General features: G+C 46.3%; 2 protein-coding genes and 1 long non-coding RNA gene across 8 annotated transcripts in view; 2 read left to right on the top strand and 1 right to left on the bottom strand.

The window, feature by feature from the left end:
* Positions 1–8,088, top strand: part of FRMPD1 (FERM and PDZ domain containing 1) — a 91,293-nt gene extending 83,205 nt beyond the window's left edge. For 3 of the 5 annotated variants that reach the window (XM_083481620.1, XM_083481621.1, XM_083481622.1), the window contains 4 exons: positions 135–317; positions 1,030–1,177; positions 1,991–2,776; positions 3,540–8,088. In XM_083481620.1, the coding sequence (XP_083337746.1) occupies positions 135–317; positions 1,030–1,177; positions 1,991–2,776; positions 3,540–5,857 (3,435 nt within the window). In that variant the 3' untranslated portion in view covers positions 5,858–8,088. The remainder of the gene's footprint in view (positions 1–134; positions 318–1,029; positions 1,178–1,990; positions 2,777–3,539) is intronic. The other 2 variants (XR_014520545.1, XR_014520546.1) reach the window with 2 other exon arrangements.
* LOC310696535 overlaps positions 1–16,356 on the top strand; it is a 285,064-nt gene extending 268,708 nt beyond the window's left edge. Inside the window, exon 3 of the long non-coding RNA XR_014520621.1 lies at positions 16,340–16,356. This is a non-coding gene — a long non-coding RNA (uncharacterized lncRNA). The remainder of the gene's footprint in view (positions 1–16,339) is intronic.
* Positions 10,409–24,412, bottom strand: TRMT10B (tRNA methyltransferase 10B). 2 transcript variants are annotated; one of them, XM_083481940.1, is made up of 9 exons: positions 24,298–24,412; positions 23,044–23,271; positions 20,657–20,765; positions 19,070–19,194; positions 17,645–17,797; positions 16,956–17,034; positions 14,439–14,506; positions 13,131–13,254; positions 10,409–10,829 (listed from the first exon to the last, which is right to left on the bottom strand). In XM_083481940.1, the coding sequence occupies exons 2-9, from the start codon at positions 23,236–23,238 to the stop codon at positions 10,630–10,632; spliced, it is 1,053 nt and encodes a 350-aa protein (XP_083338066.1). In that variant the 5' UTR covers positions 23,239–23,271; positions 24,298–24,412; the 3' UTR covers positions 10,409–10,629. The 2 variants fall into 2 exon arrangements, with proteins under 2 accessions (XP_083338066.1, XP_083338067.1); XM_083481941.1 differs by having other exon boundaries at positions 23,044–23,250; positions 24,298–24,340.
* Positions 24,413–24,763: the final 351 nt, after the last annotated feature.

Genomic DNA, 24,763 nt, shown 5'->3' on the forward strand with positions numbered 1-24,763 from the left:
TGTCTGTGGTCTTTGATGCATGAGAGCTCATTCCCACATGCAAGTCCACATTGACCATGAACATGCATGCATGGGCTCTTACCATGGGTAAGAAGTTGTCCGCTGGAGTGTAAGCAAACTTTCCCTCTATGTAGTTGCAGGACAGAGAATCATGTGTGGCCCTCCTGGTGGGAGCCAAATATGGAATCAGCCAAGTGGTTAATAACAAACTGAACATAGTCACCATGCTGGCAGAATTTGCGAACATCAGCAGACTGGAGCTGACCGAAGAATCCGACAAAGTGAGCATGGTGAAAATCTACCTCCAAGATATCAAGGTAACTATGACTTTGACTTAAAGGTAAAGGTACCCCCTGACCATTAGGTCCAGTCATGGCCAACTCTGGGGTTGCGGCGCTCATCTCGCTTTACTGGCCGAGGGAGCCGGCGTACAGCTTCCGGGTCATGTGGCCAGCATGACTAACCCAGACGTGCCATCCCTGCTCCACTCGGAACTGGCAAGGCCATCCATTGCCGTCACGGACTGATAAAGGAGAGGGCTTTGAGCACTTGTTTATACAGCTGGCTTTCTGTTTATACATTGACTCAAGAGCTCAAGTTAATGCATTTTAGAAATGCTCCCTTGGAGGAGGAAAAATGAGGATTTTAGGTCCCGTTTCAGACTGACTGCACAGAAACCCATTTCTTCTCCAGCAACCCTCAACAAACTCCAGTAATGTGCTTCAAATGTGCTTTCAGGGTATATTTTGTTCACAGTATGAACAAACCAGAAGCTGGAACCAGATTGAGGGTACCTTCTCCTTTTGTTTTGCAAACCATAATAAATGCCCATTGCATTTCTTCCTCCTTGGGCCACATGTGTGAGTGTACATAGACAATGTGTGTGGACACACTCACCACGCATGGAGTCGTAACATGTACACGAGCATTTCATGCGTGGAAAAGGTGGCACAGGCAAAGAAGGTTTCTTAGTGTGGGTGAGGGTTTGTGCAGATGCCTTCAGCTCTCTTTTTCTTCCCCTCCTTCAAGCTGCTGACTCTGCTGCTGGAAACGAACAACGCCAAAGACCTGGCTTGTCTCATCCATGGCTACTGCAGGCTGTTTGTCGATTCGAGCAGTTCCATATTCGTCTGGGGGGAGAAAAAGCCTCCAGTGCATCGTATCTCCGCCGAGGAAGGTAAAAAGAACCCGAGAGCAGTGACCAAACAGTTAGGAAGACTCTTACAGTCCCGAGAACCAAGGTACCGTATTGGCCTGAATATAAGCCTCACTTTCCCCCCAAATTCCAACCATGAAAAGTTGAAGTGCGGCTTATATTCACGACCTCACGGTATGCAGCCAGGAGCAGGGCAAAGCAGCACCCACCCCATCATAGCTGTCAACCGTCCCTTATTTGGTGGGAAAGTCCCTTATCCCAGCGCTGTGTCCCACTGCTGTCCCTTATTGATGATGTCCCTTAAATTTCCCAGGTTTCAAAGGAAGCAGCTCCTCTCCCACCCTCCCTGCCGGCCAGGGAGGAGGGAGGCTCCAACTGTGTTGCTTGGCTGCGTTGCTCACCCAATAAGAAGTCTAAGAACGACTGGGGGGTGGAGCTTGCATGCCTTGTGCCGATCAAATTGGCAAAATACAAAAGCGCCAAACTTAATCCGTTCCATGGTCTGTTTGACTTCCGAAATGTTTGAAAACCAAGGCGCAGCTTCTGATTGGTGCAGGCGCCCTGGAAACAATAGCTGACAGCTTCATGGAGGGTGAAGGGATGTTTGGCTTCCGCAAAACGTTTGAAAACCGGAACACTTACTTCTGGGTTTCTGGCGTTTGGGAACCAAGGCGTTTGAGAACCAAGGTACCCCTGTAATCATAAATAACTAAGAATAAAAATGTGTACCCCCCCCACCAAGACCATTCCATTGTAACTATCCAACCTCCCAAAATTTCAACACCTCTTGCGATGCTTTGAAACGAGCCCTTATTTTCATCTCTTGCTCGGCAGGGTATGAGTCAAGGACCTGCAGTGATTCCGAAGAGTCGTCTGAGCCGGATTCCTCCTTGGACCGTTTTTCAGACACACAGTCGCCCCGGCACAATTGCACCAGCCCCCTGCCTGAGGATGAAGAAGAGCAGGAGGCGCTGCAGCAAGAAAGGAAGGATGTGGAGAGCGAAGGGACGAGCTTCTGCAACGGGTACGACAACACAAACGACAGCTTGTCGGAAGCCTCTGACTCGGCCAACACAGAGAGTCGGGGGATGAAGACCAGCGGTTCGAGCGACTCTCTGGACGCCCTCGAGGAGGACGATTTGGAAACGTGCTCCTCGAGCAAGCCAGAGTTTTTCCACCTGTATGCCCCCACCCTTCAGGAACTGATGGGCAACGGCAAGGCCTTCTTGGGTACAGACAGAGAAGAGGGAAACCGAGTGGCGCAGGAGTCTGTGTTCTCCTTCCTCCTGCCACCCCAGCCGCTGGCGCAGCCGGACGGAGAATTCCGAAGGGAAAGTGAGCTGGCTGCTTCTGCTCTGGAGTCCAAGCTGTCGGAGAGCAACATCATGGAGTACTATAGCCTTTGTGCCAACATTTCCCCGGCCAGCAGTGGAGAGAAGACCACCCAGAGCGACAGCCCAGAGGGTGGCTCTTTGAACGGCCCCGAGGGAGACGAGGGGCTCTGCGGGGGTGGCATGCGGGGCTTTATCTTGGCTCCGCCCCCCGGCTTCGGAGATGCCAGCTCAGACGAGGAATTCTACGACACAGCCGAAAGGGTGGCACAGGCAGAGGTGCAAGCAGGTGAGGCCAAAGGGATTCCCCGGGGTGGGGGGTCATGATCAGTTGATGGATTGATTGACAGATTGCACTGAACTGTCGCTTTACTTTTACAAACAGAGCCTAGGACTTGCTTTCGAACTGCTAGGTTGGCATGAGCAGGGACCGAGCAACAGGAGCTCACCCCGTCGTGGGGATTCGAACCGCCGACCTTCTGATCGGCAAGTCCTAGGCTCTGTGGTTTAACCCACAGCACCAGCCGCGTCTCCAGCAAGGATAGTAGTGGGTTGCAAATAATAATTCTTAACATAAATATTGTGCTTTCACATTTGTGAAGTGTTTCAGGCAAGTATTTATGTATGCATGCATGTACAGTGGTACCTCGGGTTAAGAACTTAATTCGTTCTGCAGGTCAGTTCTTAACCTGAAACTGTTCTTAACCTGAAGCACCGCTTTAGCTAATGGGGCCTGCCGCCGCGCCACTAGAGCACAATTTCCGTTCTCATCCTGAAGCAAAGTTCTTAATCCGAGGTACTATTTCTGGCTTAGCGGAGTCTGTAACCTGAAGCACCTGTAACCTGAAGTGTCTGTAACCCGAGGTACCACTGTATATCGCTTAATGCCAAAGTAGACATCTAAGCAGTTAACAAAGCCTTAAAAACTGGTAGTGCAAACACTGAGGTATCAATAGCCACTGGTTTTAAACGAACAGATCATTTATCCTCATAATATTTTTTTTAAAATAACATTTCTTTCTTCACACTGATAGTCTCTTCCTTATTTTTAGGTTCTGCAGGCCCGGTCCTGCCAAATGTACAAGACTGCAGCACCCTGAAAGTGTCTTCCAGCTGCAGCTCGAGTGAAAATGTTCCGTCAAGGCAAAGCAGGAAGACAAAACACAGGCCAGAAAAGGAACCAAGGTGTGGCAACAACAGCCTGAGAAAGAGGAGGTCTTTCCTGGAGACGAATTACACCTCCCAAGTTACTTTCCCACAAGCTCCAACTCAGTCCCTGGAAAACATTGATCAGTTGTCCTATGAAGGAGAACCTGGGACTTCGGGTCTTTCCTCCTCACCCGTTGTGGCCTCCTTGAGGGACCCTGAGAGAGATTCTGCTCTCCTTGAGGTCGAACAGATAGCTCAGATAGCCAAAAATACACCTGTCTTAATGGAGATGGAGCCCGATTCACTAGAAACCAAGTCATTAACCGATTCAGTTGTGTGTCCTGTCTTGGCCATTCGTCTCCAGGGTGCTCAGGAAGGGATAGAGAATTCAGACTTTGCCCGTAGCTCTTTCTCCACATTGAAGCAAGACGGTGGTTTAGCTGTGTCAGAAATCTCCTTTCACGACCTTGACACCACTTACAAAGGAAAACCAGAAGGTCTTCCAGAAACAGCTAGCCGAGTTCAGGACCATTGTGTCTCTGGAGGAAAGAAAATATCTGGCAGTGCAGCAGGGACAGCAAAAGTCTCACGTGAAGCAGGAGGAGTCAGCTATGTATTGATTGAGGAGATAATACACACCACTACCAAACCCTCCGGGTCTCTGAACAGCTACCAAGGGAAAGTGTCGCCTCGCGTGCCAACCTCGGAACAGGATCTCCTTCCTGCTGAGAAGGTGGAGAAATACGAGCAGCTTGTGCTAGGTCCCTGCAAAAGAATCAAAGGTGACCTGGCCTCACATGGCTCAAGCCAGGCACCTCCCGGAAACTTACTGCTCCAAGAAGACACCAGCAAAACGCTGAGTGAAGGCTCTGTAGCAACATCTGAAGATGCCAAATGGCTGGGTTTCTCCAAAGCAAATGAGCTCCTTTCCAAGTGTGATGGTGCTTCAGAGATCAAGACACACCACTCTCAGCTTGGTTTTAGTTCAGCGGGAGGTCAAACACAGCAGCAGGTAAATGACAAGCACCAGAGAATTGTTGGCCAAAGTGACCTGGTTGCAGATCAGGTCTCTTTAAACGATGATGTCCCAAGTCAATGGTCGTCGTCAACCATGACTCCTCCTCTGGATAGGTCTTCAGAGCTTGCTGGTGACCAGAAGCCAGAGGAGAGAGCGCTCACAAATGATGCCTCCCACGTGGATTGTAAAAATAAACTCCCCAGTCCACTAGTTGTCCCTACAGAGAAGAGTGTGGAGCAGGGAAAAGCTGGCATTTCAGACGGAGTGGATGGCTTTTTGCATGACAATCTGTGTAAGTCTACGAGGCTCAGTGAGGAAAGCGGTATTTCAGAGTTGTCTTTTTTGTGTTCTGGTAACTCAACAGATGATGCTAAAGGACCAGTGAGCTCTAAGACCACAGAGTCTCCACCTGCAGTGTCATTCTCTCCAAAACATAAAACAGACAGGTGCAGTTGCCGGTTGACTTATGCAAGTTGTTTCCATGGGCTAGACGAGGCAGAATTAGAATTCGCCAGTCCAGTTGCACGTGGTCCTTCTGAGGAGCCGTTAACAACCCCACCAACAACAAGAAGTTCTCCGTCTTTAGATTTTAACTCCACGAGATTTATTCTAGAGCATAACTACGTGAATGGCAACCCCAAAGACTGTAGAAATCACGCCTTGCTTCCAGACTCTCATATTCAAGTGCTGAGCTGTTTAAAGGATAGAACGTGTGCCTCACCTTTTGACTTCCACCAGTTGCTAGATAATATTATAGACCTACAGGGAATTTTGCGGCAGTTTGGGGGAAGCAGAATAAAGCACCCTCGGGATAAATGTTTGGCCCATTTTTCAGAAAACAAGAACACCTTGCACACAGAATCACAAAGGCTGATGTCCAGTTGCCAGAAAGTTATCAAAGCACATGGGCCTTCCTCAGAGACGCAAAACGCCATTCGGGAGACCTTCCAGAACCTTCTCCGGCTGACCGAAGTGTGCTTTCAGTTCACAAACTGTGGCCTTTGCAGCAAGAGGCACAAAGACCTCGCGGTCAACCTGAGAGATGTCGCGTACAGCTATCGCCAGTTTGTCCAAGCGGCACAGCAAGCCTGGGAGAGGGGCTATCCCCAACTGAGCATAAGACTCCTTGTATGCCAGTATACTGCCCTCAGTGCAGCCCTCTTCTGCCTCATGCAACGATTCAGGGCCTCGTCTTGTGTATGAGATGGGAGGATTTTGCACAGGTGGCTGTCCGACTTTCAACGGGGAACGACCTAGCCAAGTGTCTGCCCTTAAAAGCCCTCTTCCCAGTAAAGACAAGCTGATATGTAACAGCTGGACTGAAGCAAGCAATTGAACAGTCCCCCTCTCTAATGGATATCAGTGCTCATGGCTTAAATGAGTTAAGTTGGCAGGATTGCTCAGCCTTCATGCAGAATAGTATTTTGGTGCATGTCCAACTTGCTCCCCCCCCCCCAGTGTGCCACAGTTAAAGAACACAAGAGGTTCGTCTCTATTGCGTGACTCAGGTTGTAAACAACTGCAGTTATATGCATGCAGTCTCCAGTGTCAATTTGCCGCTAACCCATAATAGCTGAGAGAGAGTGCTGTCTGTCGCCCGGACTGAAGTACTGAGAACATTCTAAAGTTATAGTTTGGGTGTGCCAACCTGCACAGATATCAGCCAAGGTTGAGGGAAGCGCATCAGACGATTCCGAGCGCTTGGGTGAAAATCAGGGCTCCTCATGCTTAAGCAATGCAGACTGGGGTGGATTTTCAAACAAAACAACACACAGAGCAGATAATTATCTAATCCAAGTGGCTCCAGTGCAGGGGACAGAGTGCCTCATTGTACCTATTGGACTCCCATCACCCAGGGGTGCCATCTTGGGCAGCTAGGCCCCCCCCCCCCAAAAAAAGTTCAATATTCCACAGCCTGTGGCAGGCCCCATTGGGCCTTCCCACAGGTGTGGTGGTGTCGGGAGATGCTGTGCGGTTTGGTGCGACCTCACGCCAAGCACACTGGTCCCCAGGGCATCTCCCGGTGCTGCGTGGCCCAGCAGGAGGCTGCAGCAGTGTGCGCAGTGTTGGGAAATGTCGTGGGGACCAGTGTGCAGGTGTGAGGTCGTACCGAACTGCGCAGGAGCTCCCGACACTGTGAAGGTCAGTGCAGCCTTCCGCTAGACCAGGGGTGGCCAACTCACAAGAGACTGTGATCTACTCACAGAATTAAAAACTGGCAGTAATCTACCCCCTTTTTGGGGGGTTCGGGTCAAAGTTGTTGAGCTTGTTTTCGGCAGGAAATCCCTGATTTTTGAGGATTCACGCCTAAGCTCAAGGGAGAAAGGGGATCAGCCACTCATCAACAGATCGCTGGGGAAACAAAGAGCCTCATTGAGTAAACTCCCTCTTCCGTTCTGCAGATCGTGCAACAATGGAGGGTGGGGCGGATTCTCTTTCACCAATGCTAAGGAAAGGGACTCAGCGATCAACCGTGATCTACCAAAACCTCCCAGGGATCTACCAGTAGATTGTGACCAACCTGTTGGACATCCCTGCGCTAGACCAACATGGCCTAGCAGAAGGCTGCACCGGCCTCGCGAGACACACACAACATCACACATGCCCGCCAGGCCCTCTCAGTCTTTGAAGCAACCCAGCACCTGTGCCAATGCCCATCAACCCCAGCCAGCATGGCCACTGGGCAGGGATGATGGGAGTTGTAGTCCAGGTTAGCCACCCTTGACTTAATGGCTCCCCAGCAGTGGCCTGTCCATGGACATGGCTGACGGGCAGTGATCCAGAAAGTTGATGGTGCACACTTCCTGCCTCATAGGAAGTGTTGTGAGATGCTTTCCTTTGCTTATAGCCACTTGCTTCAGTGCCACCGGGAGGAGCTGTCATGCTGGACATGCCTCCTCATTGGATTTCAGTACAGTCATACCTCGGGTTACAGCCACTTCAGGTTGCGTTTTTTTGGGTTGCGGACTGCCAAAACCCAGAAGTACCGGAACGGGTTACTTCTGGGTTTCGGCAGTCGTGTATGCGCAGAAGCGCTAAATCACGCTTTGCGCATGTGCAGAAGCACCGGATCACAACCTGCGCATGCACAGACGCGGGTTGCGAATGCAGCGGGTTGTGAATGTGCATCCCGCATGGATCACGTTTGCAACCCGAGCATCCTTGGAACTTCCTTGGAAAATGGATTCCATTAGCAGGCAGTATTCTGAAAGCGACATACAGGTAGTTTACCTGAGAAGCAAAATCTGTCCACTGCTTGTTACCTTTCCACAAACTCTTAGCTGCACTTATAGAGGGACGCCCCCCCCCTGCTGGCTTTTCATCTGTCAGGCCTCCGGTGTATGTGCTCTTGTCTACTTCATGCATCTCGTTTGGATTGAGCTGTTGTCTTCTCAAATTTCCTGCCACAATAAACCAGTTAGTTTTGTCATAGAGCTTTCTTCGTCTGAGTTCCAATCGGTCAGCCCTCACCAGAAACGGTTTATTTTAAAAACAAATAAGCACACACACCCCATCCAAAAGCTACATTTAGGGTCTCAAAATTGTAGGGTACTTTGGCAGTAGCCACAAGAGCTTGAATTTGGTACCCACGTGATGGATTGCGGGTGACATGAGGGTACAGGGGTTCCCCCAAGCAGGATAATCAGTGAGTGAAATTGCCTCCGGATGCTTTGGAATAAGACATCCCGGCATGGCCGATGGTCAGGGATGATGGGCGTTGTACTACAGAACATCTAAAGGGCAACACGTTGGCTACCCCTAACTTTTAAACAATCACTGTTCACTAGAAACCAACCAGGTCTCTCATTATTTGAGGAGTTCAAACTCATGATAGACAGGCAAGGAAGGATGCAAGTGAGCCCCGGGCACAAAATTAATTTAGTAAAAAAATAAAGTAGTACTCAAAGAATCAGAGCTGGAAGGGATGCAGGGGATCATCAACCCTTGCAATGCAGAAATATGCAGCTGTCCCTTTTGGAACCTGCAACCTTGGCGTTATCAGCACCACACCCTAACCAGCTGAGCTGATGGCACTAATTTTAAGGAAAACAGATCTTTACTCGATATTAAAATGTTATTTGAACACCTGACTCATGGTGCTCTCTGAGCAGAATGACTTTCTTTTCTTCTTTCTTTTTTGACAAAATAATAAATCATAAATAAAAATGTGCACCCCACCACTGAAACCATTCCATTGTAACTATCCAACCTCCCAAAATTTCAGCACCTCTTGCGATGGTTTGACCCCTTTCCGTTTTAACAGTACAAATTCTACAAACACCCTCCATATCTTCTCAAAATAACTTCTCCTGCATCTTCCCCATCTTACCTTAATGGCACATGTTAATTTGTCATTAATAGCTATATCCCACACCTCTTTATACTATTCTTCCATTTTATATTCTGCTTGCTCCTTCCACTTCCTAGCTATCATAATTGGTGCAGCTGTCAATAAGTTTGTGAGCAAGTCCTTCCTAGCCTGCGAACCTTCCACCCCATTGTAAACTGATATTAAATTGACTGGGTCGAGGAGCTGGAGATGGCCTTATAAGTGGTCCACGTTTCACAAGCATACAGTAAGGTTGCTAGTACAATAGCTTTGTAAACAAGCATTTTGGTTTCCCTGCGAATGTCCCCGTCCTAAAACACTCTGCACTTCAATTGGGAAGAAGAAGAAGAAAAGGAGAAACTTTAGCGGTCTTCAAATTTCAGGTAAGCCCACACCAGGTGTCAGCCCCATTCTCACTGGAGGCCCCATGGGAGATGGAGGATCCCATTCTCTCACCCTGCTAGGCATAACCTAGATGAGATGGCCCAGGACATTTGGATGCCTGGCAAAGAAAGTGTGTATGATTAAGACAAATGTAATAAATGAAATGACTGATGCGTTACTGTCCTGTCCTAAAGTCCCTAATCCATCACTGTAGGTTCTCCTCCACTTGAGCTACACATTCATGGAAGGATAAAAAAAGTCCTTCCAGTAGCACCTTAAAGACCAACTAAGTTAGTTCTTGGTATGAGCTTTCGTGTAACTGGATTCATGGAAGGGTCACAGTTCAATGCTAGAGCTTCTGTGTCATGGACTGTTGATGAGTGGTCAGAAGAAGACGGGGAAAGAGGAGGTGTCAGAAGCTGAGGAGGTAACAGGGCTTAGTGAGCTGGGAGTCTGTAACAGAAGTCCGGAATCGGAGGCAGGAGAGGATGGGAGCCAGGAGACATGAGATTACTCTGGTGAAGAGAGAGAGTCTCCCCCTCCTGTTGCAACTAGTTCCCCAAATCCCAGAACCAGAAGAGGCATGAAACAGGAGGAGCAAAGACAGGCATGCAGGCGCAGTCTCCGATTGCTTGGGGAAAGCCCTGGAGAGAACGAGACACTGATGGCTGCGAGGAAGTGAGGACCTTTAGTCTCTGCACCTGATTTCATGGGGGAAGACCTACCAGGAATGAGCTGCTGTGTTCATTAGGCCCAGCACTCAGCCATCGTGTTTTTGCTAATAAAGAATTGCATAACTCCAACTTTGAACTGTGTAATTGACTCTCTGTGACAATCTGCTTGGCACATGGAAAGTCTTGATGCCAAGCTTCTCAAGGTAGGGCCGGGAATGCCCGATCTGCAGTCCTGGAGAGCTGCTGCCACCTGGTATAAGGCATCGCTCTCTTGACACACAGAACTAGAATGTCATATAATCAGCTTCCTTGCCGCTAAGGGGTTGGAAGAGTCATCCGCCCATTAGCCAATGATGGGACACTTGCTTGTTTATTAAATAAATTTATTAAACACTTTACCGCTAAAAAAAGAAGCAGCTCTCAGAACAAATGTCCTGTTTACCCAAGGAAAAAATGTTCTCGCCATTGGTCGCTAACAACAATATTAAAGAAGGTCAAGGGTATTTTAACCCCATCTCCTAACACAGATTCAACAAGAACAAGCAACTGTTTAGCCCCACAACGGATTGGCTCCAGAGATGTGGGGATCAGTTCAGCAGGTGAGGGTCACTGAAGACAGGTTCTAACCTAGCTGCCTCATTATCAACTTCTCTCCCGCTTTTGCATGCCGATTCCTTGCTTCCCTGTGCTGGGTCTCGAAGAACGTATCCTTTTCCAGGAGAAACTGCAGTCTTGAGGGCTTCTTCCCAGCTCTTGGTCTCGTAGAAAGTTGACAAGGCATCAAGCACTGAGAAAAACACGTGTGATTACTATAGGGATTAGTGGGAACTGGATGAAAGGTGGGAGACAATTGTGAGATTGCAGAATTTTTTTATTATTATCAGGCGGCAGAGCAGCTGGAACGTCTTGTTTATGGAAACCTCCCCATTGCTTACAGCAATGCTTATACCCTTTTGCACATTTTAAGCTTGTGACAATTCTGGTGTTTGGGATTGAAGAATATCCATTTTACTGTCTCTCACTTGTTCCTCAGGTTGCACTGCTATAAAAGGTACCGTGTAACTCGATAGTATGAGGACTACTGAGCTAGCTATGTGTTCATGAAGCATTGTTGTTGTTTAGTCATTTAGTCGTGTCCGACTCTTCGTGACCCCCTGGACCAGAGCACGCCAGGCACTCCTGTCTTCCACTGCCTCCTGCAGTTTGGTCAAACTCATGCTGGTAGCTTCGAGAACACTGTCCCACCATCTCGTCCTCTGTCGTCCCCTTCTCCTTGTGCCCTCAACCTTTCCCAACATCAGGGTCTTTTCCAGGGAGTCAGCTAATTCTCTACAAGTCTCCTAAAATCTCTGATATAGAGAATTAGCTGAAATCTAATGCTCCATGAACACATAGCTAGCTCAGTAGTCCTCATACTATCGAGTTACACAGTACCTTTTATAACAGTCCAACCTGAGGAACAAGTGAGAGACAGCAAAATGGATATTCTTCAATATTCTTGTCACAAGCTTAAAATGTGCAAGGGGTATAAGCATTGCTGTAAGCAAGACTTGTCAATTTCAACGGAAGTGTCAGGCACAGGCTCAACTGTGTCCTAGTAAAATCAACAGTGCCTGAAGTTGTTTAACTTTGGCTGAATTATGCCCCTCATTTTAGTATAGGTGCAGGCGGCCATTTGGTTGTGAAAATGGGCCAAGAAAACAAACCACGTAAGAGCTCTAGAATGCTCTTGGTTCTACCAGCCTAACCACTATGGGAGACTATCTATTTCATCTAAAGTTTTCCTCCCTTCCCTGCTTCTCAAACTCCCCATTCTTCACAAGACCAGGCTACCAGAAGCGGCTGGTACCCACTGGGAAGGGTAGGGCATAAGGCTGGAAGACCAACACCAGGGGGAGCCATAGCTGGTTGGAAGTAATAAGGCAGACAACTAGGTTTGATGGCAGCCTAAGGTTGGTAGGGCACTAACCCATTCATCATCATCATTTTAATATTTATACCCCACCAATCTGGCTGAGTTTCCCCAGCCACTCTGAGTGGCTTACAGCATATATAAAAAATTGTAGAAACTGTAGAAATTTCCCGATATTTGGGGTTGAAATCAAACCCCAAACCTCCCTTCCAATTACATTTCTAGCAACAGGGATTATAATTATTGTTTCCTTTGTTCAAAATAAATGAAGCAATATCATATAGATAGAAGGTTTAGAAGATCTCCAACATCATATTGAAAAACGCCCCCAGAAATCCTCCCCAAACTGATAAAGGCCTATTTCTCCTACGTCCTAAGTGTACTTTATCATATACTCCATTACACAAAATTCCAGTATAATCTTATAGATCTTCAACAGTTATCGGGGACAACAGGAAATTATATCAGGATAAATAATGGTTTAAGATATGGGATTATATCAATGGACCAGCTTCCACTGTGCACGACATAAAGCAACATTAACAAGACCATTGCATTGGGACCCGAGCAGACAGCGTCATTATGGTGTCCCAGCTCAAAAAGATGGGGAAATACTTTATGCTACCCTCCCATTTAACGGAAGAAACAGCAGCTGCAGGTTGCATTTGAAAACTGGTGGCAGCACATCACCTATGGGATGCATTCTTGTCAGGAGTTCAGCCTACACTCAAGTAGGACCCTGATAGAGACACATGCCCATGTTCTCTCCCTCCTGGTCATTTGTTCGGGAGCTTCAAGAGCTTTCTTCTACCCGAACATCACAGCGACCGATGCCAACCAACACCGGCACACTTAGGGATCCGCAGAGTTTGCGCACCTTGCGTGACAGACCTCGGCAACTCAGCATTTTGGCTAATCTACTTTATTTACATATAAACACACACAGAGCACTGCAATATGGCTCCCTCTCTCTCTAGCATCAGACAGCAAAGAGAAAAAGAACAAAGGACAATAGTCCCACTTCACGGAACACAGTAACACAAACATCCTGTCTTCGTCACTTCCCACTCCGTGGAGTCAAAACATATACTGTCATGTGAAAGACAACAATCCCATGACTGCAATCATGGAGCAGGGATTCTAACAAACTTCCAGCAAACACTGCAAGAACCTCACCTTGATTGATGGCCAATGTTGTGGAGTGATAATTCTTTGCATTGACGTTCTTTACCATGTACTCTTGAATTGGCAGCCGTGCTGTTTGCAGATGTTCTTCCTGGGCTCTTTGGAAGGTGAGTCTCTGTAAATATATATATATAAAAGAAAAGTCACACAAATGGTCCCTTGGGGTCTGTCTCACCAGGAGCCTGTGAGTGAGCTGCAATTCAACAGCTGAGTTGAGAACAATAAGAACATACATTTAAAGAAGACGGAAAAACGGTTATTGAATATACGGGAAATAATTGTGTACAGTGGTAACTCAGTTGTAGAACGTAATCTGTTCCAGAAGACCGTTCAACTTCCGAAACATTCGACAACCGAAGCGCAAAGGGCAGTTGCAAAACCAGTGGAGAAAAGTGAGGGGAAACGCCGCAGAAGCCATTTGACTTCCGAGGTGCGTTCGTTTGAAAACGGAAGCATTTACTTTCAGGTTTTCAGCATTTGAAAATCGAAACGTTCAGCTTCCAAGACGCTCAAAAAATGAGGTACCACTGTACAGCTGAAAACGCTGGCAGCATTAAGATAAATTAAGCAGTGCAAGTAAGTTTTGGTGGATGTAATACAGTGGTACCTCGGGTTACATACGCTTCAGGTTACAGACTCCGTTAACCCAGAAATAGTGCTTCAGGTTAAGAACTTTGCTTCAGGATGAGATCAAAAATCGTGCTCCGGCGGCACGGCGGCAGCAGCAGGAGGCCCCATTAGCTAAAGTGGTGCTTCAGGTTAAGAACAGTTTCAGGTTAAGTACGGACCTCCGGAATGAATTAAGTACTTAACCCGAGGTACCACTATAATGGAATACTGAATGGCATAGTTTTTTGTAAAATATGCAGGGATTTACGATATGTAAAATGAACCATGGTAAGGGAAGAAGGGATGTCATTGACATCTTAAGGATGTAAAATGAGTGTTTTAAATTGTAAAACAGAAAACTTCATAAAATTATACACAAAGACTCAACAGCTGCTACAGCCACCCCACAGAGTGTTCATTAGTTTTAAAAGGAACAGAGTTGCATCTGGACACCCTAGTAATTTTCTTCTAGCAGCAAGAACCGGAATACAGTGTTGTGGAAAAGTGAAGAAAGCAGCACTCACTGAAATTTCCTCTTCCCAACAACCGCCTGAAAAGGTATGGGAACTTTTTTACTACGAAAGGATACCGAAGCACAGGCCAAAGCCGCAACATGACTAATGTTCAAAGTTGAAAACGTGCGGAAGTTTCCATCAAAAGCATAGCTTATATTGTGTGCAACGCACTTGCCTTTTTGATGCTTTCATCCACCAAACCTCCAAGGATGTACACTTTTCGCGGGTCGACTTCCTCGAGAGCTGGAGTGCAAAAAAGAAACGTGAGCATGTGTGTAAACAAAAAAACAGGGACACATTTATATGACAGCATTAGAATGGCAACAGAAACATTATAGAATTGTATAGCTGGAATTGATGCTTTTGAATTATGGTCTGGAGGAGACTCTTGAGAGTCCCATGGACTGCAAGAAGATCAAACCTCTCCATTCTGAAGGAAATCAACCCTGAGTGCTCACTGGAAGGACAGATCGTGAAGCTGAGGCTCCAAGACTTTGGCCACCTCATGAGAAGAGAAGACTGGGAATGTTGGGAAAGATGGAGGGCACAAGGAGAAGGGGATGACAGAGGACGAGATGGTTGGACAGTGTCCTCGAAGCTACCAGCATGAGTTTGACCAAACTGCGGGAGGCAGTGGAAGACAGAAGTGCCTGGCCTGCTCTGGTCCATGGGGTCACGAAGAGGCGGACACAACTAAATGACTAAACAACAACAACAATAGCTGGAAGGGACCCTGATGGTCATTTAGTCCAACTCCTGCAATGCAGGAATCTCAAGTAAATCATCTCTGATAGATGGCCATCCAAACTCTCCTTAAAACTCTCTGCAACTACAACTGCCGCCACGACTGCAGCTCGTATTTTGTTAGCTAAAAAGTGGAAAACCCAAGAACTACCAACGATAGAAGAATGGCAGGTGAAGATGATGGATTTTTTGGAGCTAGCCGACCTGACTGGAAGAGTCCGCGACCAGGAGGAGGAGTATCAGGAAGATTGGATCAAATTTAATGATTACTTAAATATGTTAAGTTAAATTAACTGAAAACAGCTTGCAGATACTTAAGTGGCTTAGGATTTTATTTAAGTTAAGTGATGAATTAATAAGTTTAATTTCATAATGTGAAGATCTATGGATGTTAATGTTTAATTACTTTAAGAACTGTGATTTGGAAAACCGTCAGAAGGACATGCAATGAAATCCAACCAAGGGGAAGCGAGGAAGTCACTTAACAATGTTAACAAGTGTAATTTTTAATAAGGTTATGATTTATGTTTGTTTGTTTTATGTGTCTGTTTGTCTTTAATGTTGTGAAAACCAATGAAAATAAAATAAAATAAAATAAAACTCTCTGCAACTAGAGATTCAGCAGGCGCCTTCTGTGCCGGCTTCTAAATGCCGGCTGGAAAAAAATCTATTCTGCCAGGCAACTGTGGATACAGCACTACTTTTCAATCAGAGTTGGAAGGGACCACGAGGGCCATCTAGTCTAACCCGCTGCAATGCAGGGATCTTTTGGGGCTTGAACCCACAACCCTGAGATTGTCTCATGCTCTACTGACTAACATGGAGAGACAAAAACGTGTCATTCCAGACACGTGAAGCTGATCCGCAAGTAAGCTAACAAGCTCTCTGGAAATCTGAGGTGTCCATGCGAAGTTTGCTGCAGAAGATAATCACTTTCCCTCTCTCTCTTTTACATATAATTTTTATTAAATTTTCCAATCTACAATTTAAAAATACTCATTTTACATCCTTAAGATATCAGTGACTTCCCTTCTTCTCTTTCCATGGTTCATTTTACATATCATGAATCCCTGCATATTTTACAAAAACTATACCACTCAGTATTCCGTCATTCAAGATCATGAGTAGGCAAACTAAGGCCCAGGGGCCGGATCCGGCCCAATTGCCTTCTAAATCCAGCCTGCGGATGGTCTGGGAATCAACGTGGTTTCACATGAGTAGAATGTGTGCTTTTATTTAACATGCATCTCTGGGTTATTTGTGGGGCATAGGAATTCCTTCATTTCCGCCCCCCCCCAAAAATATATAATCCAGCCCCCCACAAGGTCTGAGGGACAGTGGACCGGCCCCCTGCTGAAAATGTTTGCTGACCCCCGTTCAGGATAATCACTTTCTCCACGCTTCGCATCAGAGGTTTGCTTGTTTTTCTGTTAGCAATGAGCACATAGGCAGAACTGCGTACTATCACCAGAGTGCGGTGGAAGCTCCAGATGTGGTTAGGGCTCCAACTCCCCTCAAGCCATCAGCCAGCATGGCCAAAAACATCTGTAGAGAGCCTGGGATCTGTTTCACCCACCCCAAAGTTGATCCCTGACTCCAAATTTAGAAAAAGACCTGAATCTGAAAATACAGAGGCCCACTTAATGCTGCAGATATCTCTCATTTGCCACCATTTGTTCTGACCAAGAACCAAATCTAAGATTTGTTGCTTAGGATGGGCTATGCGGACGGCTCGTCCAGCACTCTCATCACAAAGCATTGCCTTACGCTGATGGTTTGAGAGGAAGCTGAAACAAGATGCAAATTTGAGAGTTGAATATTACCGCCTAAGACAAGCAAAAGGCTGGAGACAAGTTTGCCCAGGATGACTTGAAACCTAAATCCCCAAGGCAAGAACTTATTCATTTAAAAGAATCAAAAGATTTAACAGAAAGCTGCAAAGCCGTACCGTTCTCGGAGTCTGGAGTAAGATACACAATTCTTTCTAAAGGAAAGAGGTCGAGGTAACTTTCTGGAGTAACATCCATCTGAAAAATAGCAAAACAATATAACCCATGTGTATGGGATTGAATTTTTTAAAAGGCAGTCGGCAGACATCTTTTGGAAACAAAAGGCCATCTCTGGCCTAATTCAAGCCTGGGGTTATTTGTTTTTCCAAGGTCTGCTAAATAATAAGCAAATGGCAATTACAAATTCAGAGAATGAAATGAAATTAGCATTTATCCACAGCTTCAACGCTGAGCAACTCTAGAAAGTAAGGACATTTCCAGGATTAATCACCTCAGCATTCTTGGTGCTTCCAGCAAGAAACGGCCTTGTTTGCTCTTCAAAATGTCACTGACTTTACAGTGGTACCTCAGGTTAAGTACTTAATTTGTTCCGGAGATCCGGTCTTAACCTGAAACTGTTCTTAACCTGAAGCACCACTTTAGCTAATGGGGCCTCCTGCTGCTGCCGCGCTGCCAGAGCACGATTTCTGTTCTCATCCTGAAGCCAAGTTCTTAACCTGAAGCACTATTTCTGGGTTAGCGGAGTCTGTAACCTGAAGCGTATGTAACCTGAAGCGTATGTAACCTGAAGCGTACGTGACCCGAGGTACCACTGTATTTCTTGAAGGCAGGAGGGGGATATACTTACAAGATAACTGGCAAATCCATCATTCATCCTCTGGCATGCTTCGTAAATTGGGCTGTTTTTCACAAACCCTGTGAGGTAGAGCCAGAAGGGGGCTTGAGCTTTCTTGTTTGACCCATAGAGCCGCCTTATCTGAGCAGCAAGCCGGCTTGTTTCCTTGAGAGGAAGAAAAGAAAAACGACCAGGAAAACTGGCAATGGGCCTTTTTGCCCTAGCACTTTGTGTACTTTCCAAAATGGCTGACTCAACCACCATACACTCGGTACAAAATACAGTGGTACCTCGGGTTAAGTACTTAATTCGTTCCGGAGGTCCGTTCTTAACCTGAAACTGTTCTTAACCTGAAGCACCACTTTAGCTAATGGGGCCTCCTGCTGCTGCCGCGCCGCAGGAGCCCGATTTCTGTTCTTATCCTGAAGCAAAGTTCTTAACCCGAGGTAGTATTTCTGGGTTAGTGGAGTCTGTAACCTGAAGAGTCTGTAACCCGAGGTACCACTGTAAGGGATGCTGTTAAACTCAACATAGCTCTTGATCTCAATTAGCTACTCCTCACCAGCTTAGTAAAACAGACCCATTCAACTCTCCCAGCACACCAGGTCTGACACAACAAGATTTATGAAGCACTGCACACGAGAAATGGATTTTATATTTGTAAGAAATAACAGAGGTGCTGTTTGTGGGGAGGAGACAATGGCTTGCTGTAAGAACGGACAACAACAAGTGAAGGATGAAATGGATATTAAAGAAGAGATGAGGTGGTTACAGGAGGAAATGATGGAGATATGTTTGCAACAGGAGCGGGAAACCTGATTTTTTAAAAAAATAAATTATATTAAATTAAAGCAATTTGGTTTGATTTGTAACAATTTGGAAAACTAATAAATAATTTGGGGGAAAAAGAAAATAAATAAATCTTCCTCTTGCACACAGACAACTCGTGTGTTAGGGAGAAGACTCTTGCCTGACACCTGAGCTTTCAAAGTGTTGTATTTTAAAATGAGGAAGAATTCAGAGGTCCAGTCCTCTGCCCCACCAGCATTTCTCGGTGGTAAATCGAGACATTGCCAAGTGATGTTGTTGAACACACACCCTTGTTCTCTTACAAATGGCCTGTAATGTGTTCAATACAGTGGTACCTCCGGTTACGAACTTAATTCGTTCCAGAGGTCCGTACTTAAACTGAAACCATTCTTATCCTGAAGTGCGCTTTTGCTAATGGGGCCTCCCGCTGCGCACGATTTTCGTTCGCATCCTGGGGCAACGTTCGCAACCAGGAGCAGCTACTTCCGGGTTAGCAGAGCTCGTAACCTGAAGCGTTCGTAACCAGAGCTACCACTGTAGTGGCTACTCAGCCAAAGAGCAGAGACCCACAATACCCTTAAGCCAGCCATGGGAAAAAAAGTGGTGGAGAGGATTCACTGCCACTACCTTCTTTGTCATGTGAGCGGTCATGCTCAAATCGATACACAGCCGAGGGCCCGATTCCCTGGCTTCCAGAAGGCGCTCTTTTGCAATCACTTTCAAATCCCGCTTGCTGAGCTGGGGAACAGCATCTGAAACCCAGGCAAATATGAGAATTGTGTGAGAGGAGGGTGGGGGTGGGAGAGAACATCCAGTCACTCACATCTAAGCCAAATTAAAACGTGCAGACGTAGCATTGGTGAATATTAAGGTCCTTGATGAGATTGTGCCCTATTTGAAAGTCCTCACAGGTCAAAATCTCCCTGCACAAAGAGGCTGTCTGCACAAAGAGGCTGTCTGCACAAAGAGTAGTGCGATTACTTGCCTGCCTTCAAGGTAAAGGTAAAGGGACCCCAGACCGTTAGGTCCAGTCGTGGCCGACTCTGGGGTTGCGGCGCTCATCTCGCTTTATTGGCCAAGGGAGCCGGCGTACAGCTTCCGGGTCATGTGGCCAGCATGACTAAGCCGCTTCCGGCGAACCAGAGCAGCGCACGGAAACACCGTTTACCTTACCGCCGGAGTGGTACCTATTTATCTACTTGCACTTTGACATGCTTTCAAACTGCTAGGTTGGCAGGAGCAATGGGAGCTCACCCCGTCACGGGGATTCGAACTGCCGACCTTCTTATCGGCAAGTCCTAGGCTCTGTGGTTTAACCTACAGCGCCACCCGCGTCCCGCCTTCTGGGTAGTAAGATCTTTTTTACAGCTTGATAGTGGAGTTTGGAAAGGATTATCACGGTTCATATTCATAGGTGGAAGAACAGTAGCTATGCATCTTACCAGAATGAATGTGAGAGCAAGATACACAAGCACACTCCATTTATTTGAATGTTTTGGGTGCCAACAAGGCCCCTTAAGAGATCCCAAGTTGATTGCTTCAACCTCAGATCCCACATCTAAAAAGCTTGGCTCCCACATCTAAAACTATCTGTGTACACAGAGAGTCTTAAAATAAACGGATTTCTGAGTAAAAGTCCCATGGAAGATGGTTTTAAGAGAATAAATAAGCAACGCCTCTAAATCAAGCACCACCATTTTAAGACAGTGGTTCTCATGCCTGTTAGCTTCAGAGAAGCCTTTCCACATTTGATGTTTTCTGCCAACAAACCCAGCATCCCAGAACGCTGCAAAAGATGGTGGAGCATTTTCTGGCGTGTAAACTCAGCTCACGCAGAATAGCAGCCAGGCCTGTAAAGCCTCAACATTACCCTGCAGGAACTGAAAGTGTGCCCTAAAGCAGACACAGCACTCTCTTGCAGCTGCACATTGCAAGAGAAGGCTAATGTTAGCAGGGACACAGCCTTACTCAGGATGCCCACACTGACTGGCAGTAGCTCGCAATGGTTTTAGGCAGCCTTTAACAGTCCTACCCCGAGGTGCAAGGATTTGAACTCAGAACTTTCTGAGTGCAAAGCAGATGTTCTGCTCCTGTCTTTTGGGGAGGCTTGTCCCACTTCATGAAGGACCTGTGATCAGCTGTGACCAAACCCCATGGCTCCCCATACTATGGTCTTAAGAGATGTGGAGAGAGAAAATGCAATTTTACTTGTACCTTTTCCTTCTGCGTGCTTAGCTTTGCGCCGTTCTCGCTCGTATTTCCTTTTGCTCTTTTTTGCCGAAATTATCTTCTCCCAGTGCCTCTGCTTCCTTAAAACGTTTCTCTTAGTGTACAGAAAACAGGAAAAAGTCTAAAATTACTCAGGGGAGCATTCATCAACACAACTGTCTTGTTGGAATTCAAAATGGTGTGCGTGCTTTTAAAAGCTCCGAAACTTTCCCCTCCTAAACATACACAGCTCCATTGGTGCACATTATCTGGTGAGATACTTGATTGACCTTGCTTGCAGCCCTAGTCTTAACTTAGATGTAATCATGTTTACATTTGGACACATAGAATCATAGAACTATAGAGTTGGAATGGGCGATAAGAGTCATCGAGTTTTGCAATGCAGGTATCCTGTGTGTTAAGGTAAAGGTACCCCTGCCCGTACAGGCCAGTCGTGTCCGACTCTAGGGTTGTGCGCCCATCTCACTTAAGAGGCCGGGGGCCAGCGCTGTCTGGAGACACTTCCGGGTCATGTGGCCAGCGTGACGAAGCTGCTCTGGCGAGCCAGCACCAGCGCAGCACACAGAAATGCCGTTTACCTTCCCGCTATAAAGCGGTACCTATTTATCTACTTGCACTTAAGAGTGCTTTCGAACTGCTAGGTGGGCAGGAGCTGGGACCGAACGACGGGAGCTCACCCCGCCGTGGGGATTCGAACCGCCAACCATACGATCAGCAAGTCCTAGGCGCTGAGGTTTTACCCACAGCACCACCCGCGTCCCAATATCCTGTGTGTTACACCACTTTTAAAAGATCTGTACATACACAGGTAGAGAGAAGTGAAGTGCATATACAAGCCATTGGGCTCTTTAATATCCACCTCCACACTGCAGGCAACAACAGGAATTCTGAATTCCTCCTTATTCACCAGTTACCCTCTTTTTTTATCGTCTTTATTGATTTAAAATACTGTCTTGTATTACAGATAAAGTCGTACATTACAAATGATTACAACAGAGATATACACAAAAACGAAAAAGATAAAAGATAAAAGAAAATAAAAAAGGAATTAACAATAACAAAAGAATATCAGTTAAAAAGCCAGTTATTTATATGTCATCATAGCTTATCCAATAAAGTCTTCTGTAATAAACTTCCAATCGTTCTCGTTGTACTTTTTATCTTGTCTTGGTTTTATCACAGAGTTTGTTTTATAACTTTTTCTATATATTCCTCTGAGATATTTATTCCATTTGTTCATTATACACAAGTATCATTCAGTTCTGCTAGGATAATATCATTTTTACAATATATTCACCAGTTACCCTCATTTCACGCCAGCTTGGCTCACACACAAAGGAGTCAACAGCTGAGAAGCATAAAGGGGAAACTATGCAAGCCCGCCGACAGCAGTTCACATTGGGAAGAAAGGGGCTAACTACTACAGTTGTGGCTGCCACCTCCACCATGTTCATATCCAATAGTTCCTTCTCCTGTCCTTCATTTCATTCTCACAACCACCCTGTAAAGTAGGCATGGCTGAGAGGCAGGGAGTGCCTCAAGGTCATGCAAGGACCTTGATGGCTGAATGGAGCTTTGCACCTTGGCCTCCTCAGTTCTAGCGCTACACTCTAACCACTACACTACACTACCCTTGCCCTCTGCCTTAACAAGTGCTGCTAACAAATGGATTAAAGAGTGTCATGTGTCTTGCCTTGCAAGTGAGGAAGTCAGCAGGCCGAGACAACGTTGCCGACCTTTCAGACTTTCTGTTTGTTTGTTTTTAAGTTTTTTTAATTGATTTTCATACATTAAACCAAACAAAAAAGACATACATAACACATTCACACCAAAAAGAATACATAAAAAATTAACATAGGACAACAACAGATTAACTACATTAACTACAAAACACATAACACTAACTGACTTCTCTTCGTCTCGGTATCGGAATGTGTTATAAAGTTTTTCTATCTGCAGTTTCTTCTCCTCAGACCATTCTTTACATCACAAGTGTTATATCGCACCTACTGTAATTTTTAGATTTTTTACCTCTGTTTCCATGTATGCCATAAATTTATTCCAATCATTATTAAACTTTGTGTCTTTTTGATTTCTTATTTTCTGTGTCATTTTTGCCAATTCTAAATAATCAAATAGTTTGGATTGCCACTCATTTATATTTGGGATTTTTGGTGGACCTTTCAGACTTTCTGAAAGCAAAATATCACCCTTGTTTGAAAAAGAAATTGGCAATGCCTTAATTGCTTAGACTCTCAAACCATGTGGCTGGATTTATATTGGCAGCAGCTGCTGTTTGTGTGGATTATTGTGGCCCCACAGCTTTACGGACTCATTTCAAAATGCAGGTCTGTTGCTTGCACTGTACATACCGAACACCAATTCTTGTTTTCTGCCAACCGGTCCCTGGGGCTTTCGCATCCCACGTCAATCTGCAGAAGCCCAAAGGTGTCCCAGAGATTTTCCCCATCGCCACTTTCCCGGAAAACAACCTCATGCTTCTCACACTGATCCTGCTGGACTCCACAAGCGCTCGTCTCGCTTGCATACTCGGGGCAGGTCGTCATTTTTGCTATGCCCTTGCAGGTCAATTTGGGGAGCTGTGCAGAGACAAATGTAGAAGATGTTAATACGCTGAAACACAGATTTTAACTTGATCTGGCAGAAATCGGCCCTCTAGACTGCTGCCAATGCAGCACTAGATTTGCATTTGTCTCCGTGCTTTATATGTCTGCTACAGTGATCATAAGGGACGTGGGTGGCACTGTGGGTTAAACCACAGAGCCTAGGGCTTGCCGATCAGAAGGTCGGCAGTTCGAATCCCTGCGACGGGGTAATCTCCCGTTGCTCAGTCCCTGCTCCTGCCAACCTAGCAGTTCAAAAGCACGCCAGTGCAAGTAGATAAATAAGTACCGCTCTGGCAGGAAGGTAAACGGCATTTCCGTGCGCTGCTCTGGTTCGCCAGAAGCGGCTTAGTCATGCTGGCCACATGACCCGGAAGCTGTACGCCGGCTCCCTTGGCCAATAAAGCGAGATGAGCGCCGCAACCCCAGAGTTGGCCATGACTGGACCTAATGGTCTGGGGTCCCTTTACCTTTACAGTGATCATAATGAGCATAAAAATATGGACGGGGAGAAGCACATGCGGCTGGACTCTGTGCATATTCACACAACAGAGGTTGTGTGTCGTGTTTTGACACACAACAAACCCCTCGCAAATATGTGAATGGCACAAGGTCACCCTCCTCCGCCAGCCCACAAGCCTCCCCGCCGGCCACATGCTTTCCCAAACGCAGCATGTCCACTTGTACCCGCAGGGGCCCTTTCAGACATTACAATAAACACAAGGAGATCAGGGGTACACGACTCCTCCTTCCCCTCCCACTATATAACGTCTTAAAAGGGGCTGTTTCTACATAATGGGATCCAATCAGCTAGGATGCTTTAATTAGCATTGCAACAAAATAAAGGGCCAGCGTTTCATCAGGCGAAAGACTTAAATGGAAAATAAAACCGACTTCACTCCAAACTCATTTAGCTCTCATGCGGGCACAACCAACGCCCAAATCAGCTGAAGAAGTTACTGCCATTTAATGGTCGGCAATTGCTGGACGTTTGCAACTCACCTGCCTCGGAGACTAAATAACAAGATGCTGAATTGATTGCAAAAACAGGGCAGTTAAAGGCGCCCAGGTGGGAGCTGTTTCCTTGAGAACGTGCAGATCGCTTTGAACACGTGATGCGGTATCACCGTGCGAGACTTCCCTCTGACGTCACAAACCAGTCAAGGTGCATTCTGGGGGTTGTAGTTTACTTAATTGGACGGCTCTGATTCATAGCATGATAAGAGTTGGAAGGGGTCCTCGGGTCATCTAGTCCAACCCCGTGCAAGGCAGGAATCTTTTTGCCCTGTATGGAACTTGAACCCACGACTCTGAGATTAAGAGTCTCATGAGCTATCCCGGTTGCGGTGATATTTGGGACGAGGCAGCGTTTGAGTGTTTTAAAAAGCGTTATCACTTGATTTGGAAGAAAAGCCATTTTATATTTTGATTTCTGGCGCTTCACGCTAAACGCTTGAGCCGCTGGTTT

This window comes from Podarcis liolepis (genome assembly GCF_965112155.1).
Source record: "Podarcis liolepis genome assembly, chromosome: 17".
Taxonomy (NCBI): Eukaryota; Metazoa; Chordata; class Lepidosauria; order Squamata; family Lacertidae; genus Podarcis; species Podarcis liolepis.